Genomic DNA, 19,993 nt, shown 5'->3' on the forward strand with positions numbered 1-19,993 from the left:
AAACCTTTCTATTATGATGTTTGTGGACAAAGATTTACCCAGAAATCAAATTTAAACAAACACATGATGAGGATCCCCACTGGAAAGGAAACGATTTCAGTATGAATACTCGAGCTGCACAGCTTCATTTAGCTGTGAAATATTTGTACGTTGTCAATAGACTTGACTCAGTTTCAACTCTGGTCTTGTTTTACTTTTTTTATTCTAATTTTTAAACATTTTATATAACTTACATATTTATTAGATTATATAACTGGTAGTTTTAGCCAGTCATACTTTATCTCCTGTATTTCCTTGATTGTTCAGACGAAGCTAAGTGTGGACCTGCTTTAAAAATGTTTTGGATAATGTTTGGGATGTTTTGGATAATTATAATATTGGAAAATCTTGCTGTGTCTACGTTTAAAATGGAGTTGACATGGTATGTGTCTTTCGTCATTTCATTTACTTTGTGAAATTCGCCTGAATCTCTGACAGTAAAACTGGCCCTTGGGATGATGCCTGCCCTCACTGCCGTGTTTGAAAGTTGGTGTTGTGTTTTTAGTTAACAAAGCCACGTTTGACATCTTAAAACATACCTGTTGTTGTAGCAATTTTCTCCATATATGTAGATGTGTGTATACATTTTAAATTGGGCATACATATTTTTCACAATGTATAAATCTGAAATGTTTTTTGTGAAATTCCATCTAGTGCACCCCAGAAAAAAAAAATTAGCTTTATGTATGTTACTCTTATTCCCAAATGGCTCACTAAAGTTTTAGACCACTTTTCGAACTTCCTGTATTGGCAAGCTGTGCTGTAGCTTGTAAATAAACAAAATAGGAGATTTCTTTTGTTTTCCCTGATTTTCACATTTTTATTTATAGAAAACATTTGTGCTACTGCTTGTGTAAAGATACTTTTGAGTGAAATGGGAAGCATGGGGGGGAAACCCATCAACAGTGATATGTTCATATCAAATTATAGCCCCATATAAGACATTTATGGATTTGCAGCTGCTACACCGTTGGTATAGATTAATACTTTCTTAACTCCTAGTCTTATGTCTGCCAGTCAATGCTCAATGTCCCAGAAAATGCACATTCTTGCAGCAATATGCCTGTAAGTAAATGTCACACTTCTTGTTGGAAGGTTTGAATCTTTTCTTCTTCTTTTTTTTTAAGTCAGTTACTATGGAGATGAGCATCATTGGCGACCCTTGACAAAACTTATGCTAAAAAGGCCAAAAGGTTTCTATGACAACTGGAAGCTAAACAAGTCAGGCAAGGAGGGAGGAAAGTTGGAGAGTGTCTCGGAAGTTGGAGAGTGTCTTTTGTGAATATGTTTCATAAAAACATATTCACAAAAGCACCCAACATACACACACAACCCCCCCCACACACACACACCCTCAAAAATAAAAAAAACAAGGTAGGAGATTCCAGAAAATGTTGGGAAATACATGTTCATAGTCACTCTGCATCACCATCATCCTAAAGGCATTCCCCTCAGCATGCATACACCCTCGCTCTCTCACTATCACACAGTAACATGGTGACAGCCCGCCTGGTGCTTGTTAGAAAATATTCACAGTAATCTTAATTGGGAGTACTGTCTAGCTGAGAGGCCCAGCTTGTCATGTCAGAAAGCAGTGTGCTCGCTGTGTACAATGAATCTCTTTTTATTATATTTTATGTTCTGTATCCTTGCTAACCTTTATCCTTTAACTGTCAGTGGCAGTTCGAGCATGAATTTTGCCCTTGTTGAGCCCCTTATTTAGCCAGCTGCAACTGAAAGCATCTTTAATAACTAAAATAACTATGTTCATCTTTAATCATGCTTTGTATTGCGCACAAACCTAAGGTGGTCCTAATACTTAGGAAGTGCTGAAAATGCTCTTTATTGTGTTTTCACAATTGGAATTTATCTTAAATGAATCTTAAATAATGTTTTAATATTTTTTGTTAAGTGTAAGATAAAAACTTTGAACTACATATCAGGTCAATTTCACTCCAGATTTCATAAAAAAAAAATATATTTTTTTTTTTAAACTCAGCAAAACAAAACGTTTTTTTTATATTTAGTACTGAGTAAGCTGCAAATCAGTTCCATTGACTGGACATAAAAATTAGATTTTTTTTATTTTTTATTTGAGCAGCTGTTTGTCTCTAAGCTATGACGCCCTGGGCAGAGAGCCATGTGAGAAACCGTAATTGTAACCTGTTGATGTTTTTATGTGATTTGACTAGTGTTTACTTTGAAAGTGTGTGAAGTCTTGTTTTTATAAGAAGCCAGATGCCTGTATTCCCCGCATCACATCTATTCCTCAACATTGGAAAAGCCTCCTATTAACTTCGCATGTGCACTAATTGGGACTCAGAAAGACTGAGAGTCCTCATGTCACCACAAACTGCACTGGGCCACAGTGGCGCTTCACAGGGGGAAGTCTAATTATTGACTGTCACAAATGCCCAATTAGATTCCTTCATACTGACAAACTTTGCTGCTTATAAATGAAACCGGTCAGAAAAGGAACAAAGTGGCTCATGAAGAAATCAAGAGGTGGCTGGGAACAGAAGATAAGTTGAGAGAGGTGAAAAGCCGTCGGCCATTTGCACAAATTACCTGTCGGATGATAAAAAAAGATATTTGATTTCTTTACAGAAAGACACCATTCAGGTGCCTGTTCATCAAAGCCGAACCGCTTCACTTCGGTTGCAGTTCGTGTCATCCCTTATGAAAGGAAAATATTTATAAGAGGTTATCCTGGGTAGACGGTTTCACAAAGAACTCACAGTTCTTTCCTTCGCTTCCTTTTTAGCGTCCAGCAGAAGCACAGAGAATCAATCCAGGCCGTTACCTGAAAAGCACCAAGTGAAGGCAGGAAAGATGACAGTTTACAGGGGGGAGCAGAAGTGGTTCAGTTCAGTATGAAACTCGGGTAATCATTTCTTTTCTACAATACTGCATCTTCACCTCAGTCCACTAAATTATACACAATAGAATAAAACTGAAACAGATTAAGGAGAGACCATGCTCACCCAAATTTCTTTTGCACCAGGGACATGAAGTAAGGTGATAAATGGAAGTTTATACTTCTTCCTGCTCCTCTTTGAACTGATTATCATTTTTCTTTTTACTACTAATTAATGAATTTTTGTTTGAAATAAATATTCATTCATTCACCCATTCACCGCTACATTTGTTAAACTCTGTAATATCTGAGTATATCACTGATGGCACACTAACATCCTGATTCTTCTGATAACGTGGTAAACCTTGAACTCCTCTTTTAAATTTATTGTTAGAATTTTGATGCATAAATCTAATTTAAAGTAAAGTTATTGCCTTCTCTGATGTAGCTCTAGTGGTTGTTTCCCTGTGCAGTCTGTTGGCATGTGATTTAATTTCGCAGGGCAATTTCTTCCATAAAAAAAAAGGCCATTATTGAACAATTATGTACGAGAGAAAACTCATAAAACCACTTTAAAACATTAAACTGTTTAAATTTAAAAGGGCTGCAGGCTCTGTCTTTTGCTTATAAGCCTAAGCAAAACCAATAAAGCCATGTGTGGTGATTTATCAGACAACAAACAAACACATAAACAGCAAAATGCCTAAACGTAATTAATTCTCCGAACAAACAGCGAAACAGAAACGGAGAAACAAAGATCTGTAAACTTTCTGTAGAAAGACGTGTGGGAGTTTTCCGTACTTAGCCCCGCTTGATCGATCAAAAGGCCAAAAGGCGGCGGAGGAAATGGAGACACACAGTTCTCCAGAAACAACTATCTGTTGATCACACAAAGGCGATCGATATTTATTTTGATCCTCACAATGTCGTCGCTCAATTAGCCGACCGGCACTGACGCCATGTGAGTTTTACGAAAACGAGCCTGATTGAGATGGGAGCAGCTCTGCTGTACAACATAAACAACCAATAAATAAAAATCTGCATGATTAGGGCGGTTCTACATCTCCAATAGAACACAAGCAGTGTGGACACGTCATAGCACAGAAGCACCGATAACGAGACGTGACAGTAAACAGGGTTAAAAACAAAAAACAAAACAAAAAAACTACGACAAAAGAAAAAAAACATCTTCCTTTGCCAACTTAGTGCAAAGGTCGCTGAAATCAAACGTAATAAACATCGGTGCTTTGACGTCCCGGCGGTGGTGAGATGGTAAACGGTGAACTTAGAGCTTTTTCTTTTCCTTTTTTCTTGTTTTTTATGAAGCCGGGACTTATGCAGCACACGCAGCTTCAAATAAAATGGGTCTTTATTGTTTTTAAATGGAAAAAAAAACACATTTTCTCTCTTTCTGAGTTGCAAAGAAGCAAATGTAAATGACCCATATTCTGTCAACATCAAGCCTCAGCTTCGGTGAAAATGGCGGGCTCACATGTAGCAACGTAGCTTCACATACAAAACTAAAACTCTTACAAACGGCAGTGGCACTTCTAGAGGACAAACAAAGAAATACATAACATTAACATCCTCTCCTTAACTTTGGTCACGGAAGATAATTCAGCTTCGACATTACCGAACACTTGGATTCTGGGCTCAGGTGGCCATGTAGTCATCCTTTTCACCAGGTCTCGGCACACAAAAATGTCCTTCTCTTCCGCTTTTCTCAGAATGCCACGATACATACACAAGAGGGGTTTTTTTCTACTTCCTGAAATCTTTTGACCTCTCTGTAAAGCAGCACCACATGCTGGCAAAAACAAGAATTGCAACCAGTTGGCGAAACAAAGCAAAACAGGGTTTACAAAATACAGTTCTGACATGTACCCATTCTTTCACCTGGTTACATTTACTTGCGATTTTTAGGAGCTTATTAGGAACGGGCTAAATGAAACATCTGGTGGAGAGATTTGAGACGGAGCTGCATTTTGATAGGATCATTTAGGCGGTTTTTCTTTCAGTAATGGACCTGGCTGGTGGGAAAGACATTAAAGTTAAATATGTGAAGAAGAAGAAGAAGAAGAAAAGAAATCCAACAGATTGTTTACATTTATGCACGATCAATTCCTCTTTTTTTTTGGTTTGTTTGTTTGCAGCAAACAATGCTTTTACTTGTTCACAGATGACTGAGATAAAGAGTTGGGAGGGTAATTTGCGTTTTCAAACGATCGTTCTGAACTCGTGAAATTTGGCCTCAAATTGATAAGCAATCAGTTTTAAATGCCTGCAGGAGAGCGATGCTCAGGCTACTGGATAGGACGTAAAACTAAACACAGTCAAACAAAGGTGAATTATACCGACATGGTGGGTCAGTAGCAATATTTGAATAGTTCAGAAACTGTTTTCTTTCAGGTGGTTGGCAGCATCATGCTTGGGTTACTTTCCTTCAGTTGGAAGTGAAAGATTTTCCGGATCACGCCGTCGTCTTAATGATGATGACTGGACTTAATATTTGACAGGCATTTGACCTAATTTAACAAATAACTGTATAAAAGTGTCAATTTTTCTCTGCATTCTTTCCCCCCCTCATACATCACATTAGAAATACAGTTATTACTCTTTATTGAACTCAACCCAAAAGGTTCACTTATCTAGATTAGACAAGGCTTTATGGAAAAGCTGCAAAGTGAAAGAAAAGATGAATTTTCATTCAGCTTGCGTGCGAAATAAAAGGTGAAAAAACGACAAAAAGATTCTACGAATGTTGCAACGTTCATGAAATATAAATGTATAAATAGAGAGGAAACGGTGGGGCTGAACTGAAAAAGACAAAACAAAACAAAACAAAACACAGAAAAGCAATTCAACGCCCCACCATGAATGTTGTGTTTGACCAGCGGAGGAAACAATGGGTTTGCTTGCAGAGATACAATTAGACGGAGGCAGAAGCTTTAAGCTCAGATGGACCGGAAGTCCATTTTTTAAAGGAGGATCGAGACAAGCAGGCGAAAGAGTCTCTGTGTGGTTGAGCGTTTTGTGAGGCAGCGAGTACAAAGTCCTGAGGTTCAGTGACCGGAGCCTTTGCTCAGACTGGACACGTGCACGCAAAGCGCTCAATATAAAATAAAGAACCCCCTTTCAAATGTTTGAGCTCTTTTGGAGGAAGCCGAAACGTGAAGGAACCCTGCTGCAGTATCTCAACGTTGCAAAGTCTCACACTCAGGCCAGGATAGCTAATCTTCTTACTAATCACAAGGCTGGACTGTTGGAACAGAACAAAGTTCACACTGACAACAGAGGGAGAGTGGCGGGGAGTCTAGAACAGCGGCAGATTTGACCAAATAGCAAAAGCAGAGGAAAAGATTAGGCCTCAGAGCAAGAATGTCTTTTTAGTTGTTTTTGTTTTTTTTGCAAAATAAATTGCTGTCACACTCTGGCAGAGGTTGGACCTGGCAACATGTACATCCACACACTGAAGGATCCTGAAAACTGTGAGTGCATGTCTTTTTTGTTTCCCGTTCCACAACAGGAGCGTTGAGTTTGGGAGCGTGCCCTGCAAGTGAACGAGAGTCTCGATTTCATTTCCCTCTCTCTCTCTCTATATATATATATATATATTTTTTTTTACTGCCGTCGGCTTTTGTCACCAGACGTCGGTGGGTGGAAAAACAGACTAATTTCATGGCAGTTTGCTTCAGGAGCAAAGAGTTTTAATTTCGATTCAGTGCATAAAGTGCACTCTCGGATGTAATTTCGGTAATTTCACAGGTAGAAATGCGACCCAGAAATAACTACCAGCACCACGGTCCTGCAGCACTTCAGTCGGTCGAAATCACACACGTGGGCGGCTATTGCAAATGAACTCAAACTTTGAAAAACTGTCGCCGTAAAAGTTCAGTGATTTGACGTGGAAAACACACACACCCACACCCCCCCACACACACACACACTTATGGCTTTACGCGTCCGGTGATCCGCTATGATGCTGCCTGCACATTTCCCACAATAACAGTTTAACATTTTTACTGTTAAGCTGGAAAGAGAGAAAATAATTTAAAGTCAAACAATAGTAACCGGACTCAGAAAGCAGGTCTGATGCTGCTCTCCTCTTTCCAGTCTATGTTTTACATTTCAGGACATAGCAGGTGTTAAAATGATTAAAATTGAAACATCAAATATATAAAATATACATATATATATGTATATATCATTTTAAAGCTTTTAGGATCAACTCTGACAACAAGGCAGACTCGTTTTCAAAGAAACAGCTGCAATGCAAAGTGTTTCTCTGAGCTTAAAAACTGGCAGAAAAGGAAGGATCAGACTCTGACAATCTGCAAAACCCAAATAGATTGGTAAACATTATATTATAAACATTATATTATATTAAAAGAAAACGAATTTAGTGAGGAAGTACCAGAAGTAAATGTGAAAAACAAAGTATAGTTCTAAAAATCTGAACGCATAAACGCAAGTATCTGAGCGTCAATATAGTTTTTGTAAAATCTAAAATAACCAAAACTACACACAATCATTGAAGTTACGCTTACTAAAACGGTTGATATAACAACAACAAAAATGAAGGTTAAACTAAAAACCAGACTGAATAGAAACATCTTTTAGTTTGCTTTTTAGAAGACGTGTTTCATTGCTTGTGTGACCCAGCAGCCAGAGATGATCTGACGCGCCACTAATTTATCAAGTTTTCCCACTTACAAAAAAGTCTACGTCACATGGAAACATCCATTCTATTCGTTGCAAGTGGACAAACTTTAAAAGTTCAATGACCGCCAAAGGTGATGCGGCTGCAAGACTAGCCAAGTCCGTTGACCTTCCCCCGCCGTGCTACGCAGCAAGCATGAAGCGTTTGTGCCAATGTGCTGCGCAACGTCCGGCCAAACATTTCTCCTCTGGTTTCTCGTTCCCAAATGCACTTGATGAGACCTGAAGAGTCTGAGGTGAAAATCTTTGGTGGAGTTCAGTAGTTTTTCTGAAAAATCCGCAATCTGATTTTGTCGTTGCTTTCCTGGGATGTGAAAGCTGCGAAGAATCGTTTTTACGCAATGCAACCCTTCATAAGTCACATCAAATCACATGTGATGATGACCAGCTGATGGCTGTAGATTATTTGTGGTTAATGTGACAGCGTAGTTAGTGAAGGCGGCGCTTACAGTAGCCGTGCAGTGCTGCACTCTGTGAGCTTCTGCGTAATCAAAGCGTCTGCCCTCCACTCAAACGCCTCCTCTGAGCTGCTCTGTGTGCTTCAGGCTGTTTGAACATGGAAAATTAACCAAAACCCTTGTCTTCATTTACCTACCAGCTGGAGGTCTAACGGTAAACAATGCAGCAGATAAGACTTCATTCATGCAGTTGCAGAAACTCGGAGAACCTTTGAAGGCTGCAGGTTTCTTTTACGTTGTGACTGCATGTTTTGCGGCAGAGTTGGACGCAGAAATGGAGCAGCGTGTTGCGAGAGGGGTCCGTTATGAGGCGAGCCACGTTGTTTTATGTTAACCCAAACCAGGCGCTCTTTACGAAGTCTGCTTGCTGGGTCAGTGAGCCGCTGAACACATGCCCGTTAAATTAAGCTGTGGTGACAAATGGGGCTGGAAATGAATGCAGCGCATGGGTGTACTATTTATATCCAAGAACATGTAAAGTGTGAAAATGAGGGGGAGGAAATTGAGACTAAAAACACAGCTTTATGTTTAGCCTGTTGAACGCTTAACTTTATTTCAGGCCCTCGGACTAGAGTAATAAAATATCTTGTGAAAAATTGTGAAATTACATGTCAATATGCCTACAATACATAAACACAGATTTTTGCCTCGTATCCATTACGTCACATCAACCCTGATGTCCACTCCTCTCTTCTAGAACAAGCATGGAGGTGCTGAGTGGCCCCTGGGCTGATCTGGCCCTTTTCCTGCAACAGGCTGCCACACACAGAGACACGGACAGCTTTCTTCCTCTCTGGCTGTTTGGATTGTTGCTGTTCCTGTCAGTCTGTCTGCTGCTGCTGCAACTAATCGTCTACTTCAGCTGGAAGCTCAGACAGGGTGGGCGCGATTTTAGGTCTTCGTGGCATCTAGAATAACTCTCCGTTATATGTAATACGGGCGAACGCAACTAAACAGACACCGCAGCAGCAGGCGGGTCCTTCAGGGACGCAAAAACTTTCATTTCATCCCAGAATGAGGAGCAGCCAATTACAAGAATGTGCAAGAAAGGCTTTGCTATTTCCTAGCGTCATCCAAGCACACAGTGCTAACAGCAGGCCAGGGATTACTCATACCTCTAGGTTTATTTGAGCTGCACATGACAACTCGTCGCCTGCGGCTACGAAGAAATATCTTTGGGTCCTGAGTAAGCTGCATCCAAAAAATATATATAAAATAAGCGAAAATGGCCAAAATTGGCTCCTGGGGGGGATAAAAAAAACAAACCTGAATCTCAGCACTGTGACATTTTAGGGATAAATCTAAACCATGATGGAACAGATAACTAAGATGGTTACACAGCTGTGGTCCTATGGTGTAACGTGTGTGTATCTGAACCAAAATGGCGCGGTTGTCAGTAATAGTTTTAATATTCAGAAACATTTGTTTTCTTCCCTCTACATGTGTTCTGGGACTTGGTCACAAATGCTGCTCTGCCGAATTAACCTGAGTCCCTTTGTTCTCTGTGTGGACATAAAACACAGACAGACGCATTCAGTCGTTCACATCCCATAAACAAAGTCGTGACTCTACTTTGGCCATCTGATCCGGCTGCTAGTAGATTTGAGGGGGGGGGGGGGGGGGATGCCCAATTACATTAAAGCAATAGCTATGAAATCAAAAGCTTTTGAAGATGTCCAGAGTAAACAAGCTTGAATCAGTCAACATGAAAATCTCATCTGCTGTTTATGCCTGGAGCAGATCTAATCAATTAGGCCGCCCAGTTTACAGCCATTCACTGATCATCAGTTAAATATGGCTGTCATGTCCCATTTCACTATTAGCAAAACATCTCCCCAGATGTGCTTCTAGAGCGAAAATCCTTTGGTGGTTCACTATGATTAAATTAGCTACTATTTTTACAACAGCTACGAAAAGGTTGGCAGATTTTTTTTTGTGTGATCATTGCCTCCTTTACCTATAAAGTATTAAGTTTACATAGATATTCTTAAATACTTCTTTTCCGTTTAGTGCTGCAGTGCTTCCCCCTCTTCAAGACATTTTATTTGTAAACTACATAATGATCCAATGCTAACAGATTTAATAAACAGGAAAACGAGCTAACATGCGAGCTAACTCTAAACTAGCTTCAAAGCTAGGAAACAAATGTTTACGTCATAAAATCTGGGGTTTAAAAAAAAAACAAAACAAAACTTGTCTTTCTAAGTTAATTTACGCAACAAAACACTAACATTTAGTTTTATTGTAGTTAAGAACAAAATATTATTGTTTTCTTTTACTGGTAATAACTCTCAAGTCACATTGTTTAGCATTATCCGCTAAACAAAAAAATGTTGGAATATTCCAAAGTCTTGTATACAGTTTTAGTGGTAAAAAAATATATATATTATATTTAACCCAATACAATAATTCTCCTAACTTTAAATAATAAATGTCACCATAGTAAGCTCTTGGCTTGGTTGAGGTGATGCTATTTAATCAATCAAATTTTTACTCGGATGTTGATCTTCTATAGTTTCTAGTTGAAAAAACTGAGCGAGGTCTATTAGAATCAGAAATGGAAACATTTGTAAGCAAAAAACATATCCTAAGGCTGCGTTGTGCATAATAGCCAAATTAAAAATCACTGTATTAGCATTTGTTCAACAAAAACCGCCTTCAATTAGCATAATGCTGGAGGCTAGAAAAGTACTGAGAAGTACAAATTGCAGAGAATTAAATGATTAGCTTGTGATGCTCCACTTGGTCCGAGTATCACCTGTAATACTCATAAGTTTTCAGAACCGTAGTGAAACCACCCAAATGGTTACTACAACTAATTTGAATTTTAAGCCACTAAAATGAACATTACTCAATATATCCTTTGCTTTATACAATTAGCATTAAACCAATATTTTCTGTCTTGTTCCCTGTTCCTTCTTCTCATCCCCAGCTGAGGGGGATCTGTCCAGGTTTGAGCAGGACCGAAGTGCCATCCACAGGCAGAGGCACAAAAGTGCCAGTCAGAGGAGAAGTTTTGGATCACATTCCTATTCCTGACAGGAATCTCTTAACAGTGACGGACAAAATTTGACTTATGTACATATAATATTTGAACACTACTCGGTGTGGAAATTGTGGATACATCTCCAAATGTGTAATAACTCTTTTGCAGCGTTTTTTTAAAAATTGGATACTGTACTGTTCATATTATGTATGATACTGATCTTCTACACAGTTCTCAGCTTATGTACGACAGTTTGCATTATTTAGGTTTTAATATAAATAAAATAAGTGTCTGGGGAAAAAAAAAAGACGACTGGAAGTGTTTCAGAGTATAACAATTGTTTATTTGAACAGTGTTACACAGGGGCGAGGAGTGGCTGCGTGTGAGGAGACAACACGATTATGCAGCTAGACTAAACAACCTACCAGTGATGTGTTGGTAGCAGGAAGCAAAGAGGTGGCTAGTTAATTTCTTCAAAATGTCCGTCTTCATAAACGTCTTAAGATTTATTTCTTGTTAGGTGAGATACAAAAAAATGTGCCGTTATTGTGGGGAATAAAGCCTGAGAATACAATTCCTCCAATAACAATCTGATTATAAAGACATTTCAGTTAAAATCCATGACAAATTTAAAATCAGCTGGCAGTAATGATCACCAGCTTCGTAATCTGAATAAAAGATTAAAATTCGGATCTTTTTTTTTTTTTTTATTAAAGCCACAAACATTTTTGGAAAAGTCAACCTCGCCTCCCCCAAAACCTCCTGCGGTGGGTTCAAAGAGAAAAGCCCTGAACCAGAAGCAGAGAAAAGGTGACGAAACAAGTTGATCTGTAGTGGTTTTTCTTCACCAACAAAATACACAGTGACAATATTACAAATAAGCAGGAAGGTGGAGCGACAGACCCCACCCTCCCAACTACTAGACCAGTTTCACAGAGAAAAGACGAACCATGAGAAGACTCTACAGATTCAGCTGATGTGGCATTACAGATTTATTTAATTAGATTTTCCTATGTGGAGCAGCGGCCACTTCCAAAGCTGCCTAGAGATGAGTGCTTTGATTTGGTTTTTTTTTTCACATTTATTTTTTCCTTCTGTTTTGCAAGAGGATTAGAAGTCAAAGCTCCCTCCCCGCGTGGAATGTTATTTAGCTGCATAGTTGAAGTAAGACCTGTGTTCAGAAAGTTTTTTTTTTTTTCTCCTTTCTTTAGCCTCGCAGTCCACTGGACATGTTACGCTTTCCAGACTGGATGTTTATAAAAAGCTGTATTACTTGAAACATCGTTTTAAAAAGGTCCAATTAAAGAGAAGTGGAACATGTTTTCTCAGAGGAGTCCGTTTGAACAACAAAGCCTTTTCTTCAAGGTTCTCAGAATAAAAACGGTGTAATTTGGTGTCATTCTACAAAAATTTGAAAAAGACAACATAGAAATTCATTGTGGGTTTAAAGAGCACTTCAGGCCCTGTAACTTCCTCCCTCTTTAAGCTGCGTTCTGATGTTGTACCGACTGTTTTACCCCTCTAGTATTTTGTGCAATGGGAACCGCTCGAAAACACGCTTGAATAGAGCAGAACGTTTGGTTGCACTAAACCAGCTACAACACATCCAGCAGCATGATGAAGTCAGATTATTTCAGTTGAGATAATCTAAACCTAAACCAGTCACAGACACCAGTCAGCCTGTTCTAAGCTGGCTGAAGTTGACAGAAAAAAAAGGGTGAAGCAGGCGTGATTCAATCCCATATGCTTTATCGTCTTTTAACAGGCTTTTTTCTTAGTGTTATGTGTAGCAGGATATGAAAAGGATATGAAAAGCAGCCGGGGCGTGAACAGTGAAGAACTACGACAATAAGCAGGTTTGTAGTTACAGCGAACGTGTAAAAGTTGCACTAGTTTGAATCTGGGACAGAACTGGTTTCAAGTCGTCTTCGTTTTGGTACCTTCGCTGCTCCGCGGCTCGCTTTGAATAATTTAAACGAAATGAAATTTTGCATGGAGATATTCTCTGAAAATAAAGCGTCTCCGCGCTGGAACCGGCACAGAGTAAGGCCAACTTGTATCGCCGCTTCAATTGGTTTTCACTCCCGAGGTATCGGTTGGCACTCTCCCAATAATCGTCCAGTTTACCAGTCGTCTCTCCCATTAAAATGTCAGTTTAATCTCCCATGTTCCCCTGGGGCCCAGCAGGAATGGTTAGTGTTGTACAGTAGATGAACCCAACGAGGCGCTAAGCTACTGAAAAGCTGCTCTTATTATTATTTTTTTTTAATAACCTTCATTTTTCTTCCGTCTTCTTTTCCGTACAAGAGATGCATCGACCAGCGTTGAAATCTGCTAATTTTCAGTTCAACTTCATCTCAGTGTCGATTTGTGAAATTCATCACATTCTGCTTTTGAAGCTTATGTAATTTCACGGCAAACATGAGTGATAAAACGTCTCCTTGTGTCGGTGAAATGAAACGAGAGCTGAACTGAAGATGAACTTACTGAGCAGCTGGCAACGACACAAGGAATGTGGATGAATAAGCTACATTTACAACATCAAAATAATAAAATAAAAAAAATCCAAAAACCTGGATGATTTACTGCAATGTGTAAATTACAGCTCCTGCCATTGTGTGATTAATAATAATAATAAAAAAGCATTAATGTGAAATAGCTTGCGTTGATTGTTTTATAAGGTAAAAAATTAAAAAAAGATTTATTTCTATGTTCTTCAAACCGCATTAATGAGTTAAATATTTTTCTTTGCATTTACACCTTTTTAAAGGAAAATAGGAGCTGTAATTTACTGAAACTCATTTTCAAAGGAATTCACTAAAAATAACCTCTCTCTTTAGAGCAATAGGACCTGGATTGAGGCTATTTCAGTCTGAAGCCATTGGCTTCGTTTTATGCTAACGTAATTTTGGGACATTTTAGAGTTTTGCTGATGTAATAATAGAGACGTAGATGAAGTATTCTTGAATGTCAGGCGTGTTGGAGATCAGCAGAAGCCTAATTTGATATTCGCAACACGCAACAAACACTATAGTCTCTCTCTCTTTTTTTTTATAAACCAGGTAAAGAAAACGCTCTAATATAAAAGAATAGAAGCTACAAACGTTAAGCTAACAAAGTGGTTCTTTTTGTTCCCTCAGAGAGAGAGAGAGGATAGTTTTTTTTTTCTCTTTTTTGCAACGAGAAACTGAAATGCACCAAAACAAATGTCTGAAAGACCATCTGGGATGAGAGTGACATCTTCAATCCCCTCTTCCCCGGATTGAGCCTCTTCCTCCTATCCTTATCTCCCCCTCTTCCTCTCTCCCTTTGGCAGTGCAGCTTGGTTGTTGTAAAGTGATGAAGATGTTGTCAGAAGAGGTAAGGGTCACTGCTGGTCTTTCAGTTCTGGAAAGCAGATTGGGGGCAATCAGCCTGCAGCTCTGTGGTCAGAAACACTCCGACTCCTTTCACAGAACACACCATTTTTAAAAAAATTCCTCACACACACGCACACACACAGACCTACACTCTCATTCCACTTTCAGCTACATCACCTTTCACATTTACTGGTAAAGATGTGCAAAAAGTCCTTTTATTGCAGCAGCATGTGAAAAATGTCAGAATAATCAACCATTTAGTTCCAGTCGGAGGGGGAAAAAAAATCTACTTTTAGCAAAAACATTTTTTTTTAAATAAACAGAACTAAAACTGCATCATTTTATGCTATTATAATATATTTATGCTAAATGAAACTAAGCCTCTGTAGCAATAATTGGACCCTATAAACATACCCATTGTTTTTTTTTTTTTTTAGAAGAATGCCATAAAAAAAAAGCCTTCAGCTAAAAACCCTCGTGGGAAAATCAGTGTGTTCGTTTTAGTAGCCAATAAAGCCGACACGCATTCAGACCGTAGCGATATTCGCTGGTATCAATTATTTATTAGCTCTTCTATTGGGTTTTGTTTCTTTGGTGGCAAACATAGTGCTGTAAACTGTATATTTGTGAACATGTTTTTTCAGAGTTTGAACACGAAGCGGAGAGAAACATGCTGTAATTGAATTGTAATGCTGATAATAGTTCCCACTGTTTCCAGACTGAGAATTAGAAGACTCTAGAGTCAGGTGTGACATTATATCTAGCTTCAGAGGAAAATCAAATGCACTATATAATTTGAGATTTTTTTTTTTTTTTTTTCCATTTTTTTCCTCTGAAGAGTTTTTGCAGCGCTAGTGGCTGGTATTTTTTCTACAGTAGGCAGACAGGAAGGAGGGTGAGGAGAGGGGGGAAGACATGCGGTAAAGGTCGTCAGGACCGGGAGTCGAACCCACGACGTCCGCGTCGAGGACTAAGGCCTCCAAACGTGGGGCGTGCTAACCCCCTGCGCCACCACAGCACGCCCCATAATTTGAGATTTAAGGGAACCAACACTACTAGGAAGCTTGAGATACTTAGGCCCTATTTCCTTTTTATTTTCATAAATTCTTAAGAATTCCAGGGTGATATTATTGAAAATCTGGTGGAAACTGAAAACTAAAAATGTGGCATCAGTGGGTTTTTCCGCGCGTAAAGATACAAAACATATGGTTAAATCAACACAGAAATAGTTTAATGGACATAAACTAAACCGTCTTTCATGACCATCTAAGGCCACTACCATTGTTAAGTCCGCTTTAATTGAACTCTAGCTCGCTTGCCTAGAAAGTCCAGTACATCTGGGGAGGTGTGAATGTGGAAAGAAAAAAAAAGACCTGGTCTGCCTAAAAACCTAGATCTCGGTTTGGTTGAAGTGAACTCTGGCGCGATTCGAATACATATGTGAATGCAGGAGATCCGGACACCGCTCCAAAAGCAGGAAGTGGACTACAGCGCAGAGCATTCTGGGTAAACACGACCAAAACAAACACACAAGTCTAGTGCTAGTGGGAGAAATGGCTCGTGGTCTTTTGCCAAAGCAAAAGAGAAATAAAAGAAAACATAACATTTGTCGCTACTGCATTTTTGTTTACATTTCATGGAGAAGGAAGTTGCGCTCGGTGTTTTCATCAGAGGATTCGTGTTGTTTCCTTCAGTGGTTCTTGGTGCAGCGCCACCAAAGGCGAGGGTGGGGGGAGCAGGTTTGTTAAATGGTTTGGTTTATTTGACAAAGTGAAATGCAGTATATAACCGCAGTAACTGAAAATGTAATAAATGTAGTAATTTTGGTCCCCATTCGAACCGAGTCTACTAGACTAATAAGTGAAAACACACGCTCTTAGTCCTTCGGGTTAAATCTTGTTAAAACCCTGGAAGCTTAGCTCATGGAGGGCGGAAGGGTCAGGACTCTGGATGATCTAGCAAATTTGTGCAGATGGGAATGATGAAAGAACCCTCTCTCAACATTGTGAAATGTTATAAGGGAACACTATGAAATGTCCCACCAGAAAAAAAAAATCTTTATGTGAGTGAATAAATTTACTGGAGCTAAAGGCTAGAGTTGTTTAAAATTTATGATGCTGCGATACAAGACAATTTGCTGCGTCGAAACTCTTCTAGTACCTCAGTAAGACAGAAAATGGTTCAATAACAATAATAACAATAGTGCAACTCTCACTATTATTACCTGAGTTCAGTCAATCCTCCTCCTCAGCCAGTTCAGTTTCTTTATGAACAACCACTCTGGTAACAGACATGTCAGGATGTTGCTCTTTGGCCTCCTTAATGGCCTGTGCCAGTGCCTGCAGTACCCAAGGGCAGCCACATAGGGGAGACACCGAGCACGACAGGCAGTGGAGGGGAAGGAGGGCAAAATGATGGTGTTAAATAAAGGAAAAAAAAATGAAATAAGAAGCATTAAAAAAACATCATATGAAAGATCAGTGGACCATTTTACGTTTTTGGGTTGACAGAATGGTAAATAAGAGGACTGACAGAGTAAAATGGCTTTAAATTAGGAAATTATTCCAACTGGAATAAATTCCCAAAACACTGAAACTCAAGCCGGTTGTTTTTGCTAAAAATTTAGCAAAACCGAACAGACATGCAACTTAAACAAACAACAGAGCAAGAGTCATGCAGATGCAAAGGCAGTCCATTTTCATTTGAGTTTGACTAAACTGATTTAGAACAGAAGACACAAAATCTCTGACATTTGGAAGCAAACACAGCAAATCAAATGAACCGGGAGATCGATAAGTTTAGACAAAAACAGAAACAAAAGAAAAACATCCAACAAGGCAAGAATGGAGGGAAAAAGTGATAAAGAAGAAGTCGCCCTCTGGCTGCCAGCAACAAGATGTTGACATGTCACCAGAAGTCTAAATACCCAAAAATGTTTTTAAATTAAAAAAACCCAACACTTTTACACTCTACATCTAAAGAAACGATCTTAGAGAGAACCTTTCACATCTTGTCAGGTTAAAGTGGCCCAACAAGCTGCAGCTAAAACCTTAGAGATGAGCAGAGGGGCTGAGAACCCACCTGGTCGTGGTCGATGTCGCAGTCGCCGGTGATGACGATGCGCTTCTCAATCCTCGTCTCTGAGAGCCCGCCTTTTAATGTCTGGAACAAAACGGAGGACACGACTTTGATGACCGTCACATGTGGTTATTTGTTAGTGTAATGGCCCGACTGGTGAGACGCAGCTTAGAGGGAAGCGGAGAGCCGGGGGGCGAAACAGATGAAACAATGATGGCGTCATAAAAAAAAAATTTAAATATCAGACTCTGCTTCAGTTTAACTTCAGGGTTTCTTCAGCTTTCAATAGGATTTATTTAAACTCAAACAATTGTGCAGTTTTTTGTGATAAACGAGCAGGGCAGTGGACAGGTAGTCAAGAACATTTAATTTCCTAGATAAATCGTTTGCAAGAGTCAAAATCTTTTGCAGCCTAGAGGAGAAAAGGCTAAAAGTTCGACTATGATGCTCGTTTGCTGCCGTGCCTCAAAATGTCCCTTGGAGTTTTCTCAAAGCAGAGTACAATCTATCCATAACTTCAAAACATGGAACAAAAATATCCATATATTTCAACCAAAAGGCAGAAGTTAACCAAATTTAATAGATAAATAAATCAATCTTAAAATGATGGAAAATATATGAATACAACTTGAAACTTAAGATCCTGAACTCAGAAGTTTAAGACATAAAAAAAGAAGAACTGGTGTACTGTAAGATTTAAATTCTATCAACATGAAAATGCATAATCATGTTCTGTACCTTGGTAATGTGCGTGGTGGTGGTGGTACACAAAGACTCAGAGGTGATTGTCTGAGCGGTCATCAACACTCCGGGTTCACCATCACCATTACCATCCAACTGAGTAAAAGAGAGAAAAAATGAGATCATCGGCTCCACATCAGCAAATTCTTGAACTCATCTCAACAATGCAAGACTTTTTTTCTCTTTGGATGGAGGAATAACTGGTGGCGCCATGCCCTGCTGCTAGAAAAGGAAGCACTTTGTAACACAAGTAATAAAAAGGTTTGCAGTATATTAAACTAAAGGGTTTTCGTCATTAAATTAAAAAAAAGTACACAGAGGAAAGAAATAATTATAATAATATGAAAAAGAAAAACTCCCTGTGCTTCTTAAGTGTGCACCTGTGCGGCCTCGTATGTGATGGTCTTGGTTTCCGTGTGCACGATGGGCACTTCTTTTGTGGCTATCTCAGTTTTCTGGGCAGCAAACGTGTCTGATATAGTCACCATTTCTGTTTTTACCACAGGCGGCTGGGGAGGGAGGAGAGACAGGAGTGAGCGGGAAGGAGAGACAGTTAATAGGTTTAATATGAGACTGCTTTGGGAACAAATAAATAGACACATAATACGTCTTTGGCATCAGAATTACTTCCAAGGTAGTTGTCACTTTAATACAAAATTAAGAGAAGTTGGCTTCAAAGACAACGGTACCAAACAAAAGTGACTTTGTGTAAGTACTGATAATATACAGTGCCTTGCAAAAGTGTTGCTTCCCTTACTGTATTTTATTGGGACTTTATGTGACAGACCAAAACAAAGTAGTGATTGATAGTTCAAGCTGCAGAGAAATAATATATGGCTAAAAATCTAAGATGTGTGGCATGAACTTGTTAACTCTGAGGCTCCTAAATAAAATCCAGAACAACCAATAGCTTTTAGAAGTCAGTCACCTAATTATTGAAAAAGAGGTTTGCAGAGTCACGTAGGAGACTAAGCAAACATATAGAACGTGACCTAATCAAAGAAAAATAAAATATGCATAAAGTTTCTCCTAAACTTCAGTTATACACTAATTTGTTTTAGCTTCGCACATAAAATCCCTCAAAAAAGGCAATGAAGTGGAAGTTTTGAGTATTGTTGCAAGGGACTGTAAATAGTCCATGCGTATCATAAAGTGTAGGTATGTAAACAAAGCGCACACACAAGCACACATGCAATAAAATTCATGCAGGTGGAACGAGGGCTCTTAAACTCGTGCAACGTCATGCCAGGAAAAGCAAATTACAATCTAGCTAAGAGAAGATAACTAGCAGCTACAGCAGCAGCACCGACCACAGAACTTTCTTGGGTGTCAACATGCAACTCCGAACATGAGACGGCACCAACATGAAGGGAACATGAGCCAATAAAGCCAGCAGGGCTCTAATGACTGGAAAACAAAGCGGCTATTGAAATGTAAACAAGGTGGCATTCAGATGAGTGGGTGGCATTTCCAAAGTGCTTGGCAATGGCGATTTCCACAAATATGAGGAGCAGCGGCACTGCCAAACACAATAAAGGACACACAGGCACAGCTCATAAAGGTGAAAATCAGCATGCAAAATGAAAACGCGCACACCTAAAAGCATCTTGCATTTCCCACTTAGGCCCCATTTACTTCACAACACAACGTAGGAGGCAACAGCATCGACACACCACAATGAGTGGCACTATATCTATGAGGATAATGGCAGGAAATGTGGCAGAGACATGAAAAAGTGTGACTGGGCAGTAAAATA

At 39.3% G+C, this 19,993-nt stretch overlaps 1 protein-coding gene and 1 long non-coding RNA gene across 16 annotated transcripts in view; one reads left to right on the top strand and one right to left on the bottom strand.

The window, feature by feature from the left end:
- Positions 1–5,953: 5,953 nt before the first annotated feature.
- LOC116734641 (uncharacterized) lies at positions 5,954–11,638 on the top strand. Its single transcript, XR_004342248.1, has 3 exons — positions 5,954–6,384; positions 8,771–8,952; positions 11,006–11,638. It is a non-coding gene; the product is annotated as an uncharacterized LOC116734641 (long non-coding RNA).
- Positions 11,639–11,763: 125 nt separating this feature from the next.
- Positions 11,764–19,993, bottom strand: part of epb41l2 (erythrocyte membrane protein band 4.1 like 2) — a 55,026-nt gene continuing 46,796 nt past the window's right edge. For 14 of the 15 annotated variants that reach the window (XM_032586142.1, XM_032586135.1, XM_032586136.1 and 11 more), the window contains 5 exons: positions 18,618–18,746; positions 18,235–18,333; positions 17,500–17,580; positions 16,643–16,757; positions 11,764–14,446 (listed from right to left, as the gene is read on the bottom strand). In XM_032586142.1, coding sequence (XP_032442033.1) covers positions 16,653–16,757; positions 17,500–17,580; positions 18,235–18,333; positions 18,618–18,746 — 414 coding nt within the window. In that variant the 3' untranslated portion in view covers positions 11,764–14,446; positions 16,643–16,652. The remainder of the gene's footprint in view (positions 14,447–16,642; positions 16,758–17,499; positions 17,581–18,234; positions 18,334–18,617; positions 18,747–19,993) is intronic. The other variant, XM_032586139.1, reaches the window with a different exon arrangement.

Source organism: Xiphophorus hellerii, chromosome 15 (genome assembly GCF_003331165.1).
Source record: "Xiphophorus hellerii strain 12219 chromosome 15, Xiphophorus_hellerii-4.1, whole genome shotgun sequence".
Lineage (NCBI taxonomy): Eukaryota > Metazoa > Chordata > Actinopteri > Cyprinodontiformes > Poeciliidae > Xiphophorus > Xiphophorus hellerii.